General features: G+C 44.6%; 1 protein-coding gene and 1 long non-coding RNA gene across 6 annotated transcripts in view; one reads left to right on the top strand and one right to left on the bottom strand.

The window, feature by feature from the left end:
* The window catches only part of SLC25A48 (solute carrier family 25 member 48), a 32554-nt gene extending 24583 nt beyond the window's left edge, over positions 1-7971 (top strand). For 3 of the 5 annotated variants that reach the window (XM_039483927.1, XM_039483926.1, XM_039483922.1), the window contains 2 exons: positions 506-639; positions 5362-5568. In XM_039483927.1, coding sequence (XP_039339861.1) covers positions 506-639; positions 5362-5484 — 257 coding nt within the window. In that variant the 3' untranslated portion in view covers positions 5485-5568. Of the gene's footprint in view, positions 1-505; positions 640-5361; positions 5569-7697 lie in introns of those variants that run through there. The other 2 variants (XM_039483924.1, XM_039483925.1) reach the window with 2 other exon arrangements.
* Positions 1-19766, bottom strand: part of LOC120369987 — a 129172-nt gene that overhangs the window by 79383 nt on the left and 30023 nt on the right. The gene's annotated exons all lie outside the window — the stretch shown is intronic.

Raw genomic sequence — 19766 nt, 5'->3', positions numbered from 1 at the left:
GCAGGGAAGAGCCTTTCTTCACAAACTTATACTAAGTGATACTTTCTCAAGACTTAGTCATCGGCACTGCAGCAGTATATCCACACACAGGGACTTCTGATCTGCCTGTAATTGGTTACCTATCTTGTTCCTTACTTGTGTTACAGTGACAACCAGTTCCTCTAACATCAGAGGGGTAGCCGTGTTAGTCTGGATCTGTAAAAGCAGTTCCTCTAACAGTTTGTCCAGAAATGTGGTAGATTATCCCCAGAAATGTCATGTTGATGCCAGAAATGCTACTTTACACTATCATTCCAGTGTATTCATCCTTTCTGGAAGTGCCACCAACTGGATGCACTAGGTGAGAGGTGAATGAGTGGGGTTAGCAGGCTGGGGTTAAGGAAGGATGTGTATAGGCATGCACTAGCAGAGAGTATATTATTACCCACGTATCTCCAGTCATAATCACTGCAGCACAGTTGTACAGCATCAGTATACGAAGGAATTATCTTTTCCTTATTTCTAGGAGCAATTTCCTGGGGGACTGCTACTCCGATGGATGTTGTGAAAAGTCGACTTCAAGCTGATGGGGTTTATTTAAACAAATACAAAGGAGTCATTGATTGTATCTCCCAGAGTTACCATAGTGAGGGCTTAAAAGTAAGTGGTATTGCAAGGAGAAAAAATTGCTACTAGGCATTAATTTTTAGTGAAAAATGTAATGGCTGTTGTTATCCAAACTGTGGGTAGACAATAGATAATTAAAGCCAGCACAATTAATTATAAGTCATAATATTGATGACAATAATATGTCCTAAAGAACCAAAGATTTAAATGATATAAGGTCAGGTTCTGCTACCCATTTTGAGTAGTACTTTACTCCATGGGAAGCACCGTTGAAATAAAAAAGTTTAATTGAGACTAGAGTGCTGTTCATCATGAGGTTAAATGCTGGCTCCTTTAAAGTCAATGGGGACATTACCATTGACTTCACTAGGACCAGGATTTCACCCAGAATTATTATGTATTTAGTTATTCTTGGATAAGATTTGATAGGTCTTGTTTCTCTGGTGCCCTTTAGCACCTACAGTCGTTTCACACAAGGACAAAGTGGGTGTAAAAAGCTGTTAAATCGGAATGGCAGAGAATGAAGCCCAATGGGTTTATTGTTTTATACACTGACGATGCCTGAACATTGCGTCATTGTCTTTGACATTTGAATGCCAGGTGCATCCTAAGCCGTCACCAAAACATTATATAACTCATAACTAAAGAGTGCTAAATTCCAAGTTCTGAGAGGAAAAATAACCAATTATAAAAAGAAAAATAACTGGCAAATTTGCAATTGTCACCTGTTAAATATTTGGCATCTTTTTGCAACATGCCAATAGGTCAGACCAACAGCCACAGAAGCTCATAGTCTGACCCTTTTCCCAGATGAAGGCTGTTTCCACCTTTTATTCTCATTCATATGACACAGGGGAGTATAGGGCATGGACAAATATGCAGCAAGTAACTATATAAAACAATGATTGGATGTTCACAGGAATGAGGGCTGCAGGAGATCAGAATTTTGTCTTTCTGATCTTACCCCAACTACCTCCAATGGCCAAATTTCAATGTACAGAGTCTGCAGCCAGTCATGGCTGAGCTGCTGGGAAAGGGAAGCTGCAGGTCCGCCAGAGAGTTGAATACAAGGACAGTTTCATAAGGAAAACCTATTTACGTCAGTTTCCTATTGGGTGAAACCAAAGTAATGGAGCATTGCTAAGAGATGTTGAACCCTGATTTGGATGTTTGTATTAGGGGAGACAGAAACAGGGTTGTTAAAGCCCTAAGTAACCTCAGAGTGGACAAAAAAGAATTGTGGCCCCTTTGCCCACTCAGTATTGTGTGTTCATTCTGAATAGAAGAAGATAAAGTCCTAAAGCCTTTCTCTGTAAATCTCAGTTGATATTTACCTTTGTCCTTGAATGTGACTTTTAAAAAATGCGGACAAGAGTTGCACCTCTGTCATAAAAATTCCATCATCTCTAAAAAACAAAACACACAACTCTCCCGCCCCATATTACAAACTCCACCATGTTTAGATGCTCTATCGTACATTTCAGTGGCATAAGGGACTGGGGTGTAGGTGGTCTGGCCTAGCGTTTCCAGCTGGGCTCAGGTCTGCCCACCATGGGCGGTAGCTGCCAGGCAGGAGCTGGAGGAATCGCAAGAGCCAGGTTCTGTAAACAGGAGTCAGGCTGGGATTGAAGATTGGAGATCAGAAGCAGTCCCAGGCTAGAATTGAGAGGCAGGAGTCGGAGTCAGGGTCAGGGTCAGGCTGAAACTGAAGACCAGAAATTAGGAGATCAAGCAAAGTCTGGTGTGGCAGCAGGCCAAAGTCTATGTGCTTGCCTAGACAACTTCCTGGGGCAACCCCTGAAGTTAAACAGGGCGCTTGGCCACTCGGAGGGCCACAGGGTACCATCACTCTGGGTCTCTTGGGCAGTACATCCTGAAGGGCCTACTCTGCATACTGCTCTCTGCATGTATCATTGCTTGGCCTCCTGGTGGCACTGTGGGATTATCGGTTGTTCTGAGTTTTGCAAAGCTGTGTTCTAGTCCCTGGGTCCTTATTATTTGATTAGCAATTTCTGAATTTCAAAGAAAATGCTGGATAGTTATTTTAAATTATAGACTTCCTAGTACTGGACTACAATCAGGCAAAAATCCTTTTTTCTTTTGTAAGTTTTCCCTTTGTAAGGACTGAAGGATGTTTTTAATGCATTTATTTTGTAGCCAGTATCAAGCAGAGTGCCCCAGTGATCTGTTCTGGGGCCAGTTTTGTTCAACATCTTCATTAATGATTTGGATAATGGGATGGATTGCACTCTCTACAAGTTCGCGGATTACACTAAGCTGGGGGAAGAGGTAGACACTCTGGAGGGTAGGGATAAGGTCCAGAGTGACCAAGACAAATTGGAGGATTGGGCTAAAAGAAATCTGGTTCAACAAGGACAAGTGCAGAGTCCTGTACTTAGTGCATGGGATTCTTCCATCCTGCTACAGGCTGGGGACTGACTGCTAAGCGGCAGTTCTGCAGAAAAGGACCTGGAGATTATAGTGGATGAGAAGCTGGATATGAGTCAACAGTGTGCCCTTGTTGCCAAAGAGGCTAACGGCATATTGGGCTGCATAATAGGAGCATTGCCAGCAGATCGAGGGAAGTGATTATTCCCCTCTATTTGGCACTGGTGAGGCCACATCTGGAGTATTGTGTCTAGTTTTGGTCCCCCCACTACAGAAAGGATATGGACAAATTGGAGAGAGTCCAGTGGAGGGCAATGAAAATGATTAGGGGGCTGAGGCACATGACTTATGAGAGGCTGAGGAAACTGCGCTTATTTAGTCTGCAGAAGAGAAAAGTGAGGGAAGATTTAATAGCAGCCTTCACCTACTTGAAGGAGGGGTCCAAAGAGGATGGAGTTTGGACCATCTCAGTGGTGGCAGATGACAGAACAAGCAGCAGTGGTCTCAAGTTGAATTGGAGGAGGTCTAGGTTGGCTATTTATTTACTAGGAGGGTGGTGAAGCACTGGAATGGGTTACCTAGGGAGGTGGTGGAATCTCCATCCTTAGAAGTTTTTAAGGCCCAGCTTGACAAAGCCCTGGCTGGGATGATTTAGTTGGTGTTGGTCCTGTTTTGAGCAGGGGATTGGATGAGATGACCTCCTGAGGTCTCTTCCAATCCTCATCTTCTATGATTCAATTATTTTAGTCCCCACTCCTATTCCAAAATTCAATAATCTGAATTTAATCAGTGAATTTATTTAAGAATATGATTTAAGAATTTATTTAAGAATATGATTCTGTTAGTAGCTTGCTAACTGAAAAACTCCACTAAAATGCCACTAGTTAAATGGAATGTTCGTAAAATCAAACTGATATTGGTTTTCAGTACGGTGAGCACTACGCAATAGTGCTATGTGGGATGGCAGAATTTTAAAACAGGAAACAAGTTAGCACTTTACTGTTCAAGCAATCAAACAATGCAGCCTTTTTCACACTCAGAAACACATCATCAATTCAAAATATGATGACCAAAAGTATCAAACCTGGATACCTAAATCCATATTTAGTCACCCAAATAAGAGTTGCTTAAATATGGACTCAGGCCCCTGACTTTAGGAAATCAGATTTGGAAGTGTTGGCCTATATGAAATATTGCCGTTAAGTCTGTTCTGGAGTCATGTGAACTAATTCTCAATAAGGCACAGAACAATCATACATTTTTCCTTAGATTGGAAACTGTTTTGTGAAAGCAGAAGAGAAATCTGCAAAATATTCTACTTGCACTAAGATAGAACACTTAGCAAAGACAAGGGGATATAGGTCCTGATCCAGCAAAGCATCTATGCATGCACTTAACCTTAAACCCACGAGTGACCCCACAGAAGTCAATGGGACTATTCATGTGCTTAACTTTTAAGCATGTGCTAAAGTGCTTTACTGGGTCAGGGCCTTAAAGCTGCCGTGAAGGAGAAACTGGGAACTGCCCCGTCATAAGTGACTGCGTTCAGGGCCAGGCTAGGAAAACTCTATGTTCCTAGAGTCCTATAGAGCCATTGTAGCTGGTTCTATGCCACCTGCTCTGCCCTGTTATGCGGATGGATGGTGTGTTCATGTCTCCTGAGAATAGGAGAGGTGAGGGGCACTGCAGCTATCCTTGGAAGAGACCTCTGGCTTCTCCAGTTTGCAGCAGAGACTGAACCCAGATTGTAACACCTCCTCTTCTCTCTCCTCAAGTCCCAGCTGTCTCACACAGAACTCTGGTGCAACCGAAGACTAGCCCATAAAGTTTGAACACTTCATTTGCAAAGGCAAGAGGCTCTGCAATCTTGCCTTTCATTTTCTCAGCTCGTTCAATATAATTTTCAATGCACATGCAAGAGAGGAAGGGAGAGACAGATAAGAGAGGGGAGATTAAGAAGAAGATTTAGATTTCCTGTTTTCTGGTCGCAAAGATTTAAACACGCATTAGTTAGCCAACTTTTTAACCCACTGCAGGAAAAGAAACTTCTGAGAGACTCCTCCTGCTTCTCACTGCTGCTAATGTATCTGTTTGGAGGGCATTCTATAAAAACAGCAGAATACGTATGCAGCCCTGTCAAACTAGCAACTTGCTGTTGTATTTTGACTCTCTGGTGCTCAGATAGAAAATGCATGGATGCATGAGATGGGAGGTAGGCAATAACTCCTCCAGCTCACAAAATGTCTATGAGCAGATCACAATTTACCATGTTTTCTTATTTTCATTTCCACTATGATTTAGCTCTGTGTTGCCTTCATGAAAATATCTGATCTGTTCCTTTGCTGTAATCTATCCCGTCCTGAACAGGTCTTTGTTAGGGGCATCACAGTCAACGCAGTGCGAGGATTCCCGATGAGTGCAGCCATGTTTCTTGGATATGAACTTTCACGCAAAGCACTAAGAGGAGACCAAGCTGAGATCAATCCTTAACAGCCAGGTCAGCTTCACAAAGATCCTTATTGATTTTCACCACTGCCAACACTATTAAAAATAGAGACCTCATCACTGAAATCAGAGGAAGTTGTGGTTGCCCAGAACTTCTGAAAACCCTCTATCTAAGGTATTTACATGGCCCCCCTCCCCATAGTATCTGAGCCTCTCACCGTCTTGTATGTGTTTATCCTCATGACACCCCTGTGAGGTAGGGAAGGGCTATTTCCCCCATTTTACAGATGAAGAATTGATGTGCAGAGAGGATAAGTGACATGCCTAGGGTCACACAGCAGCAGCTTGGGATAGCCTGAGTACAAACCCGCCCTGAGCCTCTGCCCACGCTAATCCTGGCTATGCTGCTATTTTTAGCATGTTTGCTTCAGTAGAGCTAGCGAGGGCCTGTCTACCCATGCTGGGAAGGACTCTCCCAACTGCAGTCTAGATGTACCCTAAGATGCCTAAATATGGATTTAGGTACCTAACTTTAGCCATCCTGCATTGAAAACCTCGGCCTAAGTGACAGTCTAGGGAAGTGGTTCTCAAACTAGGCCTGCCGCTTGTTCAGGGAAAGCCCCTGGCGGGCCGGGCCAGTTTGTTTACCTGCCGTGTCTGCAGGTTCGGCCGATCACAGCTCCCACTGGCTGCGGTTCACCGCTCCAGGCCAATGGAGGCTGCAGGAAGGGCGGCCAGCATGTCCCACAGCCCACGCCGCCTCCTGCAGTCCCCATTGGCCTGGAGCAGTGAACCGCGGCAAGTGGGAGCCGCGATCAGCCGAACCTGCAGACGCGGCAGGTAAACAAACCAGCCCGTCCCGCCAGGGACTTTCCCTGAACAAGCGGTGGCCCTAGTTTGAGAACCACTGGTCTAGGTGACAAAACTCCCAGTAGACCCAAAATGTTGGTTCTAAAATATGGCTCAGCTTCAAACATAGTGCGCGTAGCTGTAATCCCGTTTAAATCCATGGAGCAGAACCTCCTCATATCAGATCTCAATCTGATCTATTGTGTCCCATGAGCCTTTAGCTTACTTGTGTCACCATAACTGCCCTTGCTTACACTTTTTAAAAACATCTTCATGCTACCTTTCCTAAGGGGCAGGTGTCTGGTGCAGGCTAGCAAGAGGCAGATGCAAGGTTTCTGGTGATAGGTGGGAGTAAATAGGACCCACTATGGTCCTGTGCCTCTAGGGGGAAGGGCTGTGGGGCCAGAAGCATAGTGGGCAGGACAGTGCATTATGTGAGCGGAGATTGGGAGCTCTGAGGTATAGTCCCTTTGGTCCCCTCCCTCAAGTTGCTCCATGAGTTTGGGGGTGGGGGAAAGGACAACAGGAGCAACTATACCTAGAAGTTCCCCCTCCTTGTGGGTCCTGAAGACAAGCTGAGAAGGGAATGGAGTAACAGCCAGGAGGGTGCTCCCACTCCCCTCCACCGAGCTTGAAGAAGGAAACAGGGAGTTACAGGCCTCCCTCTGTCCCTCCCTCCAACATTAGAAGAACAGTGACTAGGTGCAAGGCCAAAATGTCCCACCCCTAAACCCAGAAAGGAGCTGCTAAGCATGTGGGCTCTAGGAGGCTTTCCCTATGCCCTGAGACTGAATTGGGTCCTTCCCCTTGGGCCCAAGACAAAATAGGAGTGGGGCCAAGAGGGTCCCTCTACCACAGGGCCTAAGGAGGAACAGAAGAAAGGCCAAAGTCTCACTCTGCTTGAGGACCAGCCAGGCTGGGAGGTGACTATCTGGGCTAGGATGCTCATTTGCTGCCTGCTCTTGGGCCTAGCATTTGCTACTGCTGAGATTAACCAGAGCAGTCAGTTTTCCATAAATGAATAACAAAATACATTCAGTGCATGCACCCTCTGAGCAAAAGTCCTTACATCACTGATTACATTCAAAGCATCATTCTCTCCGCATTACCTACTTTTAAACACATCGTTCTCATCCAAGGACGCAATATTGCATGAGCCCATTGGGATGACAGTTGGGAATATTTCCTTTTCAATGCAAACTAAATTATGTCATTTATTTGCCGATTCTGTATAAAATGGAACATGAATGAATTAAAATGGAAAGTCAAGGGAAGATTTGCTATGAACTGTGTGTCTGATTTGTTCTGCCCTGCATGGCATCTGTGCCTTAAACAGCCAGACTTTGATTTTATTTGCTAAAATTCTGGAAAGAGAAGAATAAGCCAACACACTCCCCTTCTCCTCCAAGCACAGAGTAAAGGAGCACAGAAGACTTAGAAACTAGACCCATTATCCTGCACCATTAAGTCAATGGGAGCTTTACTATTGGCTTCAATGAGCACAGGATCAAGCCCCAGCAGAGGAAAGGGGGAAGAGCGAGCAGAACATGCTGCCTGCTATCCCCATGTCTGAGCATGCGCATCTCTACCAGAGGAAGAATGTCTCCACCATCAGTCTAGTCATGGATCCATGTGGCTGGAGCTACTCTTACTGCTGGATCCCAATAAAACCTTCACATTTGTTTGCCCTGCAAGATTTCCCTATTGTCGCCTTTATTTCACCCTCCAAGCCTCAGTAACTGGCCATTCCTGTAGTGCCATTTCAGCCAAGGACGGCTGGATAGGGTTGCTCCCATCCCCAACGTTCTCCCAGTACTATTCCAGGACTGGACACAGAAGACCAGCCCCTGTTCGAGAAACACTGGCCTAAATATTAACTCAAAGCTGGAAGCGGCAGGAGGGCACCAAAAATTGCGCTTTCCAGCAGCTTACACATTAACATGTGATTAGCTCTGACACATGGCATTGCAGAGAGCAATGAAGATGTTCTGCCTTTAACTCTTTATTTCTAGGGACGTTTTTTTTAATGGAAAGACGAAAATATAGATCAAAATAAACAGAACAAAAGCAAACATTTTTTCACCTAGCTATATAGAGAAACAATTTGTAAAATGTACCGAATGTATCTAGATATTCCATTTCATCCTGTAGAGTAGATGTGTGTATCTATTGATTATTTTTTGTGTAAAAATGTGAATAGTTGTGATAGAAATGATGTATGAACATGCCTCATGTCCAGTGCATTATAGAACTGAATTTTATGAGCTAAGAAATACAAGCAGAGCAAGACTGCTTGATATCTGCAATGTTATTACATCTGTTCACCGTGCCTTAGGGTTTCTTTTAATGCATAGTATCAGTTAAGGACCTGATTCTGCCACCCTTCTTCATGCTGAGTAGGTGAATAATCCCATTGGAACAGGGTTGCCAGGCACTGCCGACTGGGTCATTAAAAGTCCAGTCAGTGGCACAGCAGGGGCCCAGAGTTAAGGCAGGCTCCCTGCCTGCCGTAGCTCTGTGCGGCTCCCAGAAGCGGCCACCAGGTCCCTGGGGCCCCTAGGTGCATGGGTGGCCAGGGAGGCGCCATGCACTACCCCAGTCCAGTGCCGGCTCCGCAGCTCCCATTGGCTGGGAGCTGCAACCAGTGGGAGCTATGGGGGCAGCACCTGCAGGCGTGAGGGCAGCACTTGGAGCCTCTCTGGACACCCATGTGCCTAGGGGCTGCAGGAACATGGCAACCGCTTCCTGGGAGCTGCGGTAACTGCCACTGGGACCCTGAAACCCCTGCCACACACCTCTCCCATCCTGGACTCCCCTCCTGCACCCCATGCTCCCACACACACCACAACCCCCTGCCCCAGCCCTGAGCCCCCTCGCACATCCCAAAGCCCTCATTCCTGGGCCCAGCCTGGTGAAAGTGAGTGAGGGTGGGAGAGAGCAAGTGACAGAGGAAGAGGGGAAGGAATGAGCAGGGGTGGGGCCTCAGGGAATGGGAGGGGCAGGGGTGTTCAGTTTGGTGCCATTTGAAAGTTGGCAACCCTACATTGGAACTACGTGTCTGAATAAGCGCATGAGGAAGTAGGCAGAAATAGGTTCTACGTGTTTATGAAAGGTACATCCTGGAGCCACTTGTGCTCCTGGAAAGCAGTGCACGACGGGAAATCTCCTACAGGGCAGATGGGATGTTAAGGCTTTAGGCCTTTTAGTGTATGGATAATATTGTTCAATTAAGAAAAAAAACAGACTCAAGGGGAATAGGCACTTTCAGCTAGGACACAGGTCCCCTGAGACTGCTAAGCATTTTAAAAACGTTGGGGCTATTGTAGGGGAAAGACTCAATCCAGCAAAAACATTTAAGACAAAATTAAGCAAATGTTTATGTGCTTTGCTGGAGTGGGGCCTATGGGAGGATTTGGGAACAGAATCTCACGATAGAATTTCCTTGTATTACAACATTTGTAAAAGTGCTAATCAATGTGTATTTTAAATCCTTTGTTCTTGTGCTTTATTCTTTTCAGTCCTCCTTGCATAGACAGCACTGAGAACAACATGGGTTTCTCACAGTTGTTTTTATTGGTGTTTTTCCATTTGGAGCAATATAAGCCAGCCTGAGATAGGTCCTGCAGTGCTTACTCAGCCAAACTCACATTAAATAGAAGCCTGCAGGAATGGGCCATAACATAGTAGCATATTACCTTAGTGGCAAAGGGGGGGGGGGAGAGAAAGTTAAATAATAAAACAGAAAAGAGACGAGGTGGGGGAAAAAAGTAAAATATTAAACAGGTGAAAGCACTGACCACATGATGGCGCCATACCCTGTCATAAGAAATGGAAAAAGGCAGCTTATTACAAAATAGCTGCAAGAGGAGAACACACAGAACTCTGCCTGGCTTCATTCAAAATGCTGACCAGGCTTGCAAGAAACAGGTCTGATCAAAACGTGGCCCAGTTTGACAGAATCATTTGAAGGCACTGGACAAATCTTTTGATGAGCTTAGCTTGAGTTTAACAAAACCATAAACTAAGCAAAACACTGCAGTGTTGTTTCATGACACTTTCACGCAGATTTGCTGCTCGGACTTTTTGCAGCATTGGTGGTTCAGTGACAGAATTCTTGTCAGCCATGCAGGTGGTCTGGCTTTGAGTCTCAGCCAAAGCATCGGTTCTGCGGTGGGCTTGATGCCGAAATTAGGGAATGACGTTCTACGGCTTGGTTGTGGAGATGAGACTAGATAATCATAATGGTACCTGCTGGCCTTCAAGTCTATGGAGACTGACTCTGAAAAGGTTTAAAGCCTGTCTTCAAAGTAATAAAGAATGAAGGGCTTAAAACATGTCGTGAGTTGATTTTTTTTAAATGGTTAAGATATTACTATTGTTGTTGTAGTTGACTGAAGTAGAGAAAATGCATGATGGAAATGTTCTCACTTTTTAATTGAGTCCAGTTACGGTATCTGACGTTATGATTGGAAATTTCTCTGGATGATAACATCTCCCAGATACTTGTTTTTCTATCTTCTCCTGACCATTTTAGGCTTTCCTGGCTGAAAGGTATGATGTGGGTGCAGCATAGGGTAGTTATAACTCTACTTGCAGATCAGCATTCACGATCTTTTTGAAGTCCCTGTGCAGGGGCTTGAGGATGCTCATTTCATAGGCTGCTGTACTCCCCACCCCATTTAAAATGAGAAAAAAATCCTTTGTTTTCGTGTGTTTTTGAACTAAGGGCCTGATCTCCCACAGATGCTAGGAGCAAGGCCAAATTTCTCCCTAATGACCTGGAAATTTAATTTAAAGACTCTGTCTTTTAAAAAGTTACTGGGGGCTGGGACAAATTGTGCCTTATGGAGTTCGCTGGTACGCATAGGGAGCAGGGCCCAGCTGTTGAGTAGGGATGCAATAGAATGCGAGGGGTTCATGAACTCCCAGCCCCTATTTGCACTACCATGCGGCAGCTGGGTACATCCAGGACCTATGGACTTGATCCCTTTCCCAGCAAAGTCACTGGTACTACTCCCATTGACTGCAGTGGAGACCAGCCCCCAAAGTTCACCTCTAGTCATCACTCAGGACTTGAAGTAAAACTTTTGTTAAACCAAAGTCCTCTGAACCAGTCTCAAAGTAGTCCATTCCTGGTGAGTTGTTGGGGTCCTGGACTGGCCTGTTTGCCAGCCAATAGGACGTCTTGCCCTCTGCGCCTACATCTCTCTCTCTCTCTGTTACCATGTGCACCACGTGACTAAGGCAGTACTCCAGACTGACCTAAGGTCAGTATTTCTGGGATAACTGCTGCTGCAGGTCCAGTAGGGGCAGCCCAAGCACCGGGCCAAATCCAAGGGGCATTTAGATACAATCTAATGTAGTGTAATTTACATTTTCTTAGAGCCATGCTGCATACGTCAACTTAGACACTTGGAGATCTTCTTACTGAAATTCACTTATGGAAACTCACTTTGGCTCCTACCCATTACTTATTCCCTTCTTACACAACACCTTTGAATTTGGCTCCTAGTGATTTTTATAGATCCTGTTAAAATCATAGCTATGATGGCACTGCACCAGCCAGGGATTCTTCCACATCTAAAGAATCCCCAGCTGGGTGGCCCTTTTGTTTCAAGAAAGCAGTATAAAAACACCACAGTAAAGACCAAAAGCTGGCCCATTGTTTTCAAATTATGTAACCAAAATGAAACAGCTTCAACAACGGATTCTATAGCATGACGCCCTTTACATTCTTATCTCTAGCATCTTCAAGACCACCACATAAACCAATATTCCCTGTGATGAAATTAATTTACCATGTGTCTCATATTTGATCTTCTCTCCCATTACATCTTTATGTTGAGATTATAATCTGTGGTTTAAAAGCAATCTGTCAGAAATGAAGATATGGATTTTTTTTCTACAACTCTGAGTGAAATGTCATCTTCCCAGTTTCTTTGAATATCCAGGCATGTTGTTTCATAGCAAACAACACTCTGCTTAGCTAGAGAGTTATCATCTCTAACATACCACTGATTTGAGCTAAGAACATCAAATGACTTTTTGTAACCATAAAGGAAAAATAAAAGTGCATTCTAAGAAAAAATAATGAACTCCAGAGTAAGAAGTGGGGAAAAAAAATCTTAATTGTTAAAATTATACAGGACAAGCACACACATATGCATGCACTGCCCCCTTCCCATCTCCCCAGAATACAAATTAAATAAATGTGTTATATGTATATTTTGAGACAATGAGAATTTTGCCATTGTGTTCAGTGGATGCTGGATCCAAGTCTTAGAGAAAATTGTATCAATTACTGCAATTTTCAAAGAAATTCTTCAGCAGTTATATCTGCTAAGAAAACTCTGGAATCAGAAGTTAAAGGAGCAAAAGACTTATTAAGATCCACATGTCCTGCAGAATGGGAATGTCGTTTTTAATAGGAACTCAGTGGTTTTTATATGTAATTTACTCTTTAAGCAAAAAAAAAAAAACAAAATCCTGCAGTACAGGTGGGGTATTAAGGCTTCAGTATAGATCATCAAGTTCCTAGAGATAACATACATAGGCTCTCGAGTTATAGAGAAAAAGGCCATGCCTGGGCAACTAGCTGGACCACGCCGTCCTGGTTCTGAAGAGGACCAAGAGATTTCCAATGACAGGGGCCAACCTTAGTGTAAGAACTGGGCCTGATGAACTGGGCTTCCTAAATGAAAACTGTTTAATCCATGTAACAGATCTATCACTCACTGGTGAGGCGCCTCCTGCTGGCTGTCTTGGGAATTAGCTCAACTCCAGCTCCGGAGCGCTCACTGCTAGCCGCTGTCTTGCCTGTCTCAGGCCCTGTGTCCCTCCCAGACCCTAGTGCCCTTTACCTCAGGGTTCTGCCCTCCTCAGTGCCTCCACTCTGGGTCTTGCCTCCCAGAGGAACCCCCACCTTGCCTCAGTGGCTACTGCCAGTCATCATCTAGCCCCCATTCACTGGGGCAAACTGCAGTCTGAAATGGCCACTCATCACTGGCAAGGAGGCTGGACCAGCTGCCTCTGCCTATTCTCGGACTACACCTCTTTAGCCCCAGTACCTGCCTTGGGCTTTTAACAAGGCCTGCAGCCTGGGGGGTTGCCAGGCTGGAGCTCCCCAGCTCCTCTTGCCCTTCCCCAACACTACTCTGCTTCAGGTACTCTTTTCTCTCAGGCAGCCAGGTCCTTTTCCCTCCAAGGCTGGAGAGAGACTTCCCAGCTCCTGGCCCCCAGCCCTCTTATCAGGGCCAGCTGGGCCCTGATTTAGCTGGCCACACCTGTAGTCAGCTACTCCCTCAGCTGCTCTCACTCCTTTGATCCCAGCCACAGCCCTCTCCAGGGCTGTTTTTAACCCCTGTTCTGTGGGAGTGGGGCAGCTTCCCCACTACAATCCTGTTTAATTACTAGTGTGATCTGGGATCTAGGTTCAGGCATGAGAAGAGCAGGTTCCACCATCACGGGACTCCTTCCTGTGACAGCAGATGCTGGCAGTGAAAATGATAAAAGAAAAACCTTAAAAGATAAGAAAAAATGTGAGGCTTGGTGACCCCCTGCTTTCCTCTGCTGCTGGAGTCAGTTGGGAGTGAGATACTCTTGCAACAAAATACCCAGCAGAGGAGGCTAATTGCTCCGAGGGCTTCATACTTTGCAATGCCTCAAGTGTTACCAGACTTGTGACTGCTGTACAGGCCGAATGGATCACCTGCAATGTTGCTTGACCTCAGGGTCTCTGTCACTGCACTGGCCTCTACTGTTCTGTTAAGCGAGACCTGGATGACTTAGATCTGAATGTATTTTGGGAATGACCTGCACAGGGAACTGGAAATGCGATGGTGTCCTCACCAGTTTGTTCTCAAGGAAAACAGAATTTGTCCCCACTTCCTCCACTTGTGAAAAGAACAGTCTTAAGCACCCCTCGAAATATATGGATTCCCTAAGGGATGCATCCCTGCTGTCGCTCCCAGAATGACACCATTCTGGGGGGGTTCTTCGCTGTAGAGAGAAGTTCTGCACAGATGTTACTACTGAGTATTGACTTTTACGAGGATGCTCTATGGAACTGGTGCAGAATGATGCACGCTCACCCATGGCCCACTTTCTCCCCATGCAGGGGTCCCTCACCCAGTGAAGAGGCTTCAGCAGAGGAAGGGAGAATGATGCTGTGGAAGTGGCATTGCTCCTTTCTGTGCCTCCTAGAGCAGGGCAGCCCCTGTGGGTTTGACCCATGTGCCCAGGGAGCCACAAAAGAGGAATTGTGCTGTGTAGGACTGGTTTAAAAAATGTTCATGGATGGAAAATTGGGGGTTTGACTCAATGAAAATCTTCACAGAAAATATGTTTTCCTTGAAAATTTTTTAGTTTTGTTGGAACTTAGAAATGTGGGGAAGGTCCGTTTTTCAATGAAAAGGAAAATTTTTCTGCTGGGAAAAAACACCTCTTTTTTCTGACCAATTCAAGTACTATTTATTTCTTAATGTATTCATAATATCGAAAGATTTGATGATCAGTGGTAATTGGCTTCTGGGGCGCCAAACCAACAGAGACGATTTCAATTCTAAGGATCTCTCCAATGACCGTGACATGACTGATTAGAACTGGAGATGCTCTTCGTAGTAAGCTCTCACTTCATTGTCTAGAAATAAAGGCAGAGTGGGAGTTTTACTTGGGCTTTTCTTGCTTTTTGTCACTTTGAGTCACAGCCAATCTCAGCATTAGTTATGTGTGAGTCACATTTTGGTGGAGAAAACATTGTATAGCTCTTTGAACTTTTTTCATTTAGCTGACGCCAACTCATGTGCCACCACCTTGCTGCAACTGTACAAATAAAGGCCAACCAGCTTTATCTCCGGAAAAAGTAAACTATTCAACATTATCATGTCCTATTTGTGGTTAGCAAAGTGCATGCTCTCTGCAACATCTTGATAAATGTATAACGTAAACTTTCTTGATACTTAAAACAAGACAGCATGTCATTTTGGTGTTTTCCATCTGTAGGGAATCTTTCTACTGCATAGGGAAAGAATTATAAGAATATTATTAGAAGCTTGGTGATAGGTAATCTTCAATGATAAGCACTCCAAAGTCCGGACGCTTATCCTGATTATCCACAAGCCAAAGCCTAAAAGACTGATCTGGAAAACTCACTTCCCATGATATGTTAGGCCAACAATTCTCTATATTAATGGTGGCACACATTCATATAGTATTGTGCATTGTCATAAAAATATATTGCTTAGGGTTGATACATAAAGCCAGAACATCAAAGACCTTTTGGCTGGAATTTTCAATGTTGTCTAAGGGAGTTAGGTGCCCAGTTCCCACTGAATTTCAATAGGATTTGCATGCCTTACTCTCTTGGGTTCTTTTGAAAAATCCCAGTCTTACTCTGTAAATTGAACCTGGGTCTGTAACCTGCCTGTCATTGCACTCTGCTAGCTAATGATGGCATTTGCCAGAAATGACATTGCCTAAACAAAAGTAACATATAGTTCTACTGCTACTTCTGTATTTCGGGATATCCTGGAAACAATGGTGATGCCATGTGAGAGACAGAAGGCAGGATGAGCACAGCACCTTGAATGCTGAATTTACTTTGAATTCACTTTCCTTTTCTGTGTTGAAATACACAAATTTCCAATACCTCAATCTATTTTGGCATGTTTTATTTAAAGAAAGGCCAAGGGAATGAAATAGATGAAGACTTGATATCCAAAGTAAAGGGCTTCTACCCTATTTGATTATATATATACATATACATATATAAATACAAAAGCTAAGGATTTTCAAACATCACAGGAAGATGTTTCAAGCATGACTTCAAAGGTCTAGCCTTTTGCTTTGAGAGAGAAAGAACATGGAACAATGCAGAAAATATATGGGAGTTTTATTTTAAACACATTAGGCCTGATTCTGATATTTTTTTCACATCAATATAAATGTGGAGTTCATTTAACAAGGGTGAAAGAAAAATCTGAATCATTGGTTTTAAAAGGATAAGAATCACACCCAATGTTTGTACAATAAAACTTCAATGCAATTCTCCTGTACAGTGAAGTTACCATTACACAGTATAAGCAAGGTCAGAATCAGGCCAAGTTCAAGAAGGTCATTGAAAAGAATATAGTCTGTGAATCATTTACTCAACTGATTTTCACAACATTATTCTAATGAGAGAGGCTTAAGAATTTTCTATAAAAAAAAGAGTACAAAGATTTAATAACTGATTGCAAGCTCTTTAGGGCAGAGACTGTCTTTTTGTTCTGTATTTGTACAGCCCCTAGCACAGTAGGGGGCCTGGTCCATGGCAAGGGCTCCTAAGCACTACGATACTACTAATAATAACAGGAATAATAATAAAAAAGACTAAGGGCTTGTCTAGATGGTGCCTTAGTCTACACCAGAGGGGTGTAAATTCCTGTGCTCACCAGAGCGTAGTGCATTAAGTAGCCAGCGTGGACCCTGCTGGTGTGCACTAAAAGTTCCCTAATGCATGTTAATACAGTACCGTTTGAAATGGGACTACGGTAATGCACACTGGGGAACTTCGCGTCAGCACGGTCCTCGTGGGTATGCTGGTACACATTAGAATTTACACTCCTATGGGTGTCGACTAAGGCCTGGGCTACGCTAGCTGGGTGGGGGCGGGGTTTGAACTAAGATAAGCAACTTCAGCTACGCAATTCGCATAGCTGAAGTCAAAGTATCTTAGTTCGACTTCCCTGGCTGTCCTCATGGCGGCGAGTCGACTGCCACGGTGCCCCCATTGACTGCGCTTACTCCTCCTGCCGAGGTGGAGTACGGGCGTCGATAAGCAGATTGATTTATTGCGTCCAGACGAGACATGATAAATCGATCCCCGATACGTCGAACACTACCCGCTGATCTGGCAGGTAGTATAGATGTACCCTTAGGAACAGTGTGAACAAGCCCTAATAATTAGGGCCTGATCCAAAGACTCACTGAAGTTTATCGGAAGGCTCCCGTTGACTTCAGGCAGTTAATGGCTGAACTGAAGTTAAAATCCTGGGCTCAAGAGATAAAATATAACCCAGTGGCTCTCAAACTTTTTTACTGGTGACCCCTTTCACAGAGCAAGCCTCTCAGTGTGACCCCCCCCTTATAAATTAAAAACACCTTTTTATATATTTAACACCATTATAAATGCTGGAGGTAAGTGGGGTTTGGGGTGGAGGCTGACAGCTTGTGACCCCCCCCCATGTAATAACCTTGTGACCCCCTGAGGGATCCCGACCCCCAGTTTGAGAACCCCTGATATAACATGTTGTTAATAGTGCCATTGCCTCAAATGTTTAGTACACTGCTGTTCAGTTACTTTAACAACAAGCAGAATATCTCGTCTGTGCCAACTTGACTGATAATGGATATAAGGAACCTGATTCAGGTGTAAATTAGTTGCCAGTGGTGCTGGAACAATTTTTATAGTGGAGGTGCTGTAGGCGGAAACTATGTATGTGGGTTGTTATTACTGCTTCAAGAGTTCCAGCACCTATGGTAGTTGCTCCAGATTTATCTGCAAATCAGACATGACAAGGATCTCATGGAGTAATAGAAGGGGAGAAAGAACCAAAAGATGTAGCGATAGCCCTGGCACTCCCAACAAGTGCAGTTTAAAGGGAGGAGTCATGTGGCTCAGGTGGCAGGTGATGTATTTTAATTTCTCTCTCACCCTCCATGGTTCTCTCCCATTCTCACAGCAGGACAAAGGAAATGCAAACCATAAATATTGTCTGAAATCCTTTTGGAGGGAGACCTTCCAGAATCCTCTTCCATTTTCCTCCTTTTACTCACCTCTAGTCTCAGTACAGGGCCCCTCCTGACACAAGAGGGTTGGATGCAACGAATAAAATCTAATTGAAGTAATTACCGTCCTCTTTGAACGTTTTTGAAACCATCTTTCTCAGCGCACAGTGTATTTCTAAGGTTTTCCTGCTGATTAACCCTCAGCCTCCCACCTCCTGCTGTCAGAGTGACTGAATGCTACAGATTAGGTAGATAAAGTTTCTCTTGAGAACACATAAATGAAAAGAGAAAGTATCTTTTATCCTCTACGCATTCCTCCGGTGTGATGCAGTTTCAGAAGTGATGAGTACTTTGGTTCTATGCAAATGAATGGAGATATTCCTCAAAAAGCATGGGGCAAAATAGGTCATTTTCCCCACCACGCAGCTTTTTAGAAAGCACCAAACTTTTTCGGTTTCACCTAGGCTGTGCACCGAATGGGAGTTTTGCCATTGACCTCACTGTGAGCAGGACTAGGCCCTTATTGTCCAAAATATTTCACAACCCTTTACTGCTGGGATGTCTTTGAAGGACAATGCTGCTGGTCATTTCCTTTCATTCTCACTGATGTTTTCTGGTTTTACTTTTGAACCCACACCAAAAGTGCAGCATGTGTCCTTTCTTTATGGTTTACCAAATGTGGTTGAACTTAAGTTTGCTCCTACGCCCAGCCCCGACGAGAGATTCAGCCTTGGTCCCTGTGACACGGTACTGTTAACATCTATAAATAAAGCCCCTTTTGGGAGCCATCACCCACTGAGACCACACCAGGCACTAGGTAGTCCAAGTAGGAGCAAATTGGGTTTGGAAGGTTAGTGGGGGTCACTTGCACCTGTAGGGAATCTGGTGAGCTAACGAGGTGATTAGGTCACTGGCTGAACAGCTGGGAGAAGGAAGCAAGCAGTATAAAAGACTGAGCTAGGGAGTAGGAAGGAACCCCTTCCATCTGCAGCTATGTTGTGTTAGACCTGGAGCCTAAGGGAAGAAATAATAATAAAGACACTTGATGAAGGTACCTGGTAGACTATGTGTGCTGTTTAGGGCTTACCAGTCAGGGTTTCCAGGCTGGAGAGGAAACCTATTTGCAAGTCAGAGGCTTGTCTGTGATACAGGAAGAGCCAGGAAGGTTTGAGAAGTGGCAAATATGAGGACAGGTTGAGCCCAAGAAAAGATGGTGGAGCTGATACAGGGGCTAGCTGAGCAACAGAAAGAGATGCAGAGGATGCTGCAGGCATTCCGGCAGACAGCTGGGATGGCAGGCACCAGGCAGAGCAGTGAGCATTTCAAGAGTTTCTGAAGACAGAGACGCAATACAGCAGCACTTACACAATTTGATAAGTCCTACTGTGGGGAACAGAAGTTTGAGATAGGGCTGCAGCGTTGTACAATGAGCCCTGGGGATGACACCAGTGCAGTCTTACTGACTTTTGAGAGAACAGCTACTGGCCCGGTCTGGGATAAAGGGTTATGGGCCCTATGGTTATCCCCTTATCCGGCAGGAGAAGGCCAGGCTGCTTACATGGTGTTAAGCAAGGAGAACGCCAAGAACTATAATGTGTTAAAGGCTGCTATATTGGACCATGCAGGCTTGTCAGCTGGAAGGAACAGACAGATATTTAGGGCCTCCAGGTGGACTTATGGGGTACAACCTAGAACCTTTACGCAGAAGTTGA

The sequence above is a fragment of the Mauremys reevesii genome, linkage group 8 (genome assembly GCF_016161935.1).
Source record: "Mauremys reevesii isolate NIE-2019 linkage group 8, ASM1616193v1, whole genome shotgun sequence".
NCBI classification, from domain to species: Eukaryota; Metazoa; Chordata; order Testudines; family Geoemydidae; genus Mauremys; species Mauremys reevesii.
Note: the sequence above shows the minus strand (reverse complement) of the source record. Positions and strands in the feature narration are given on the sequence as shown.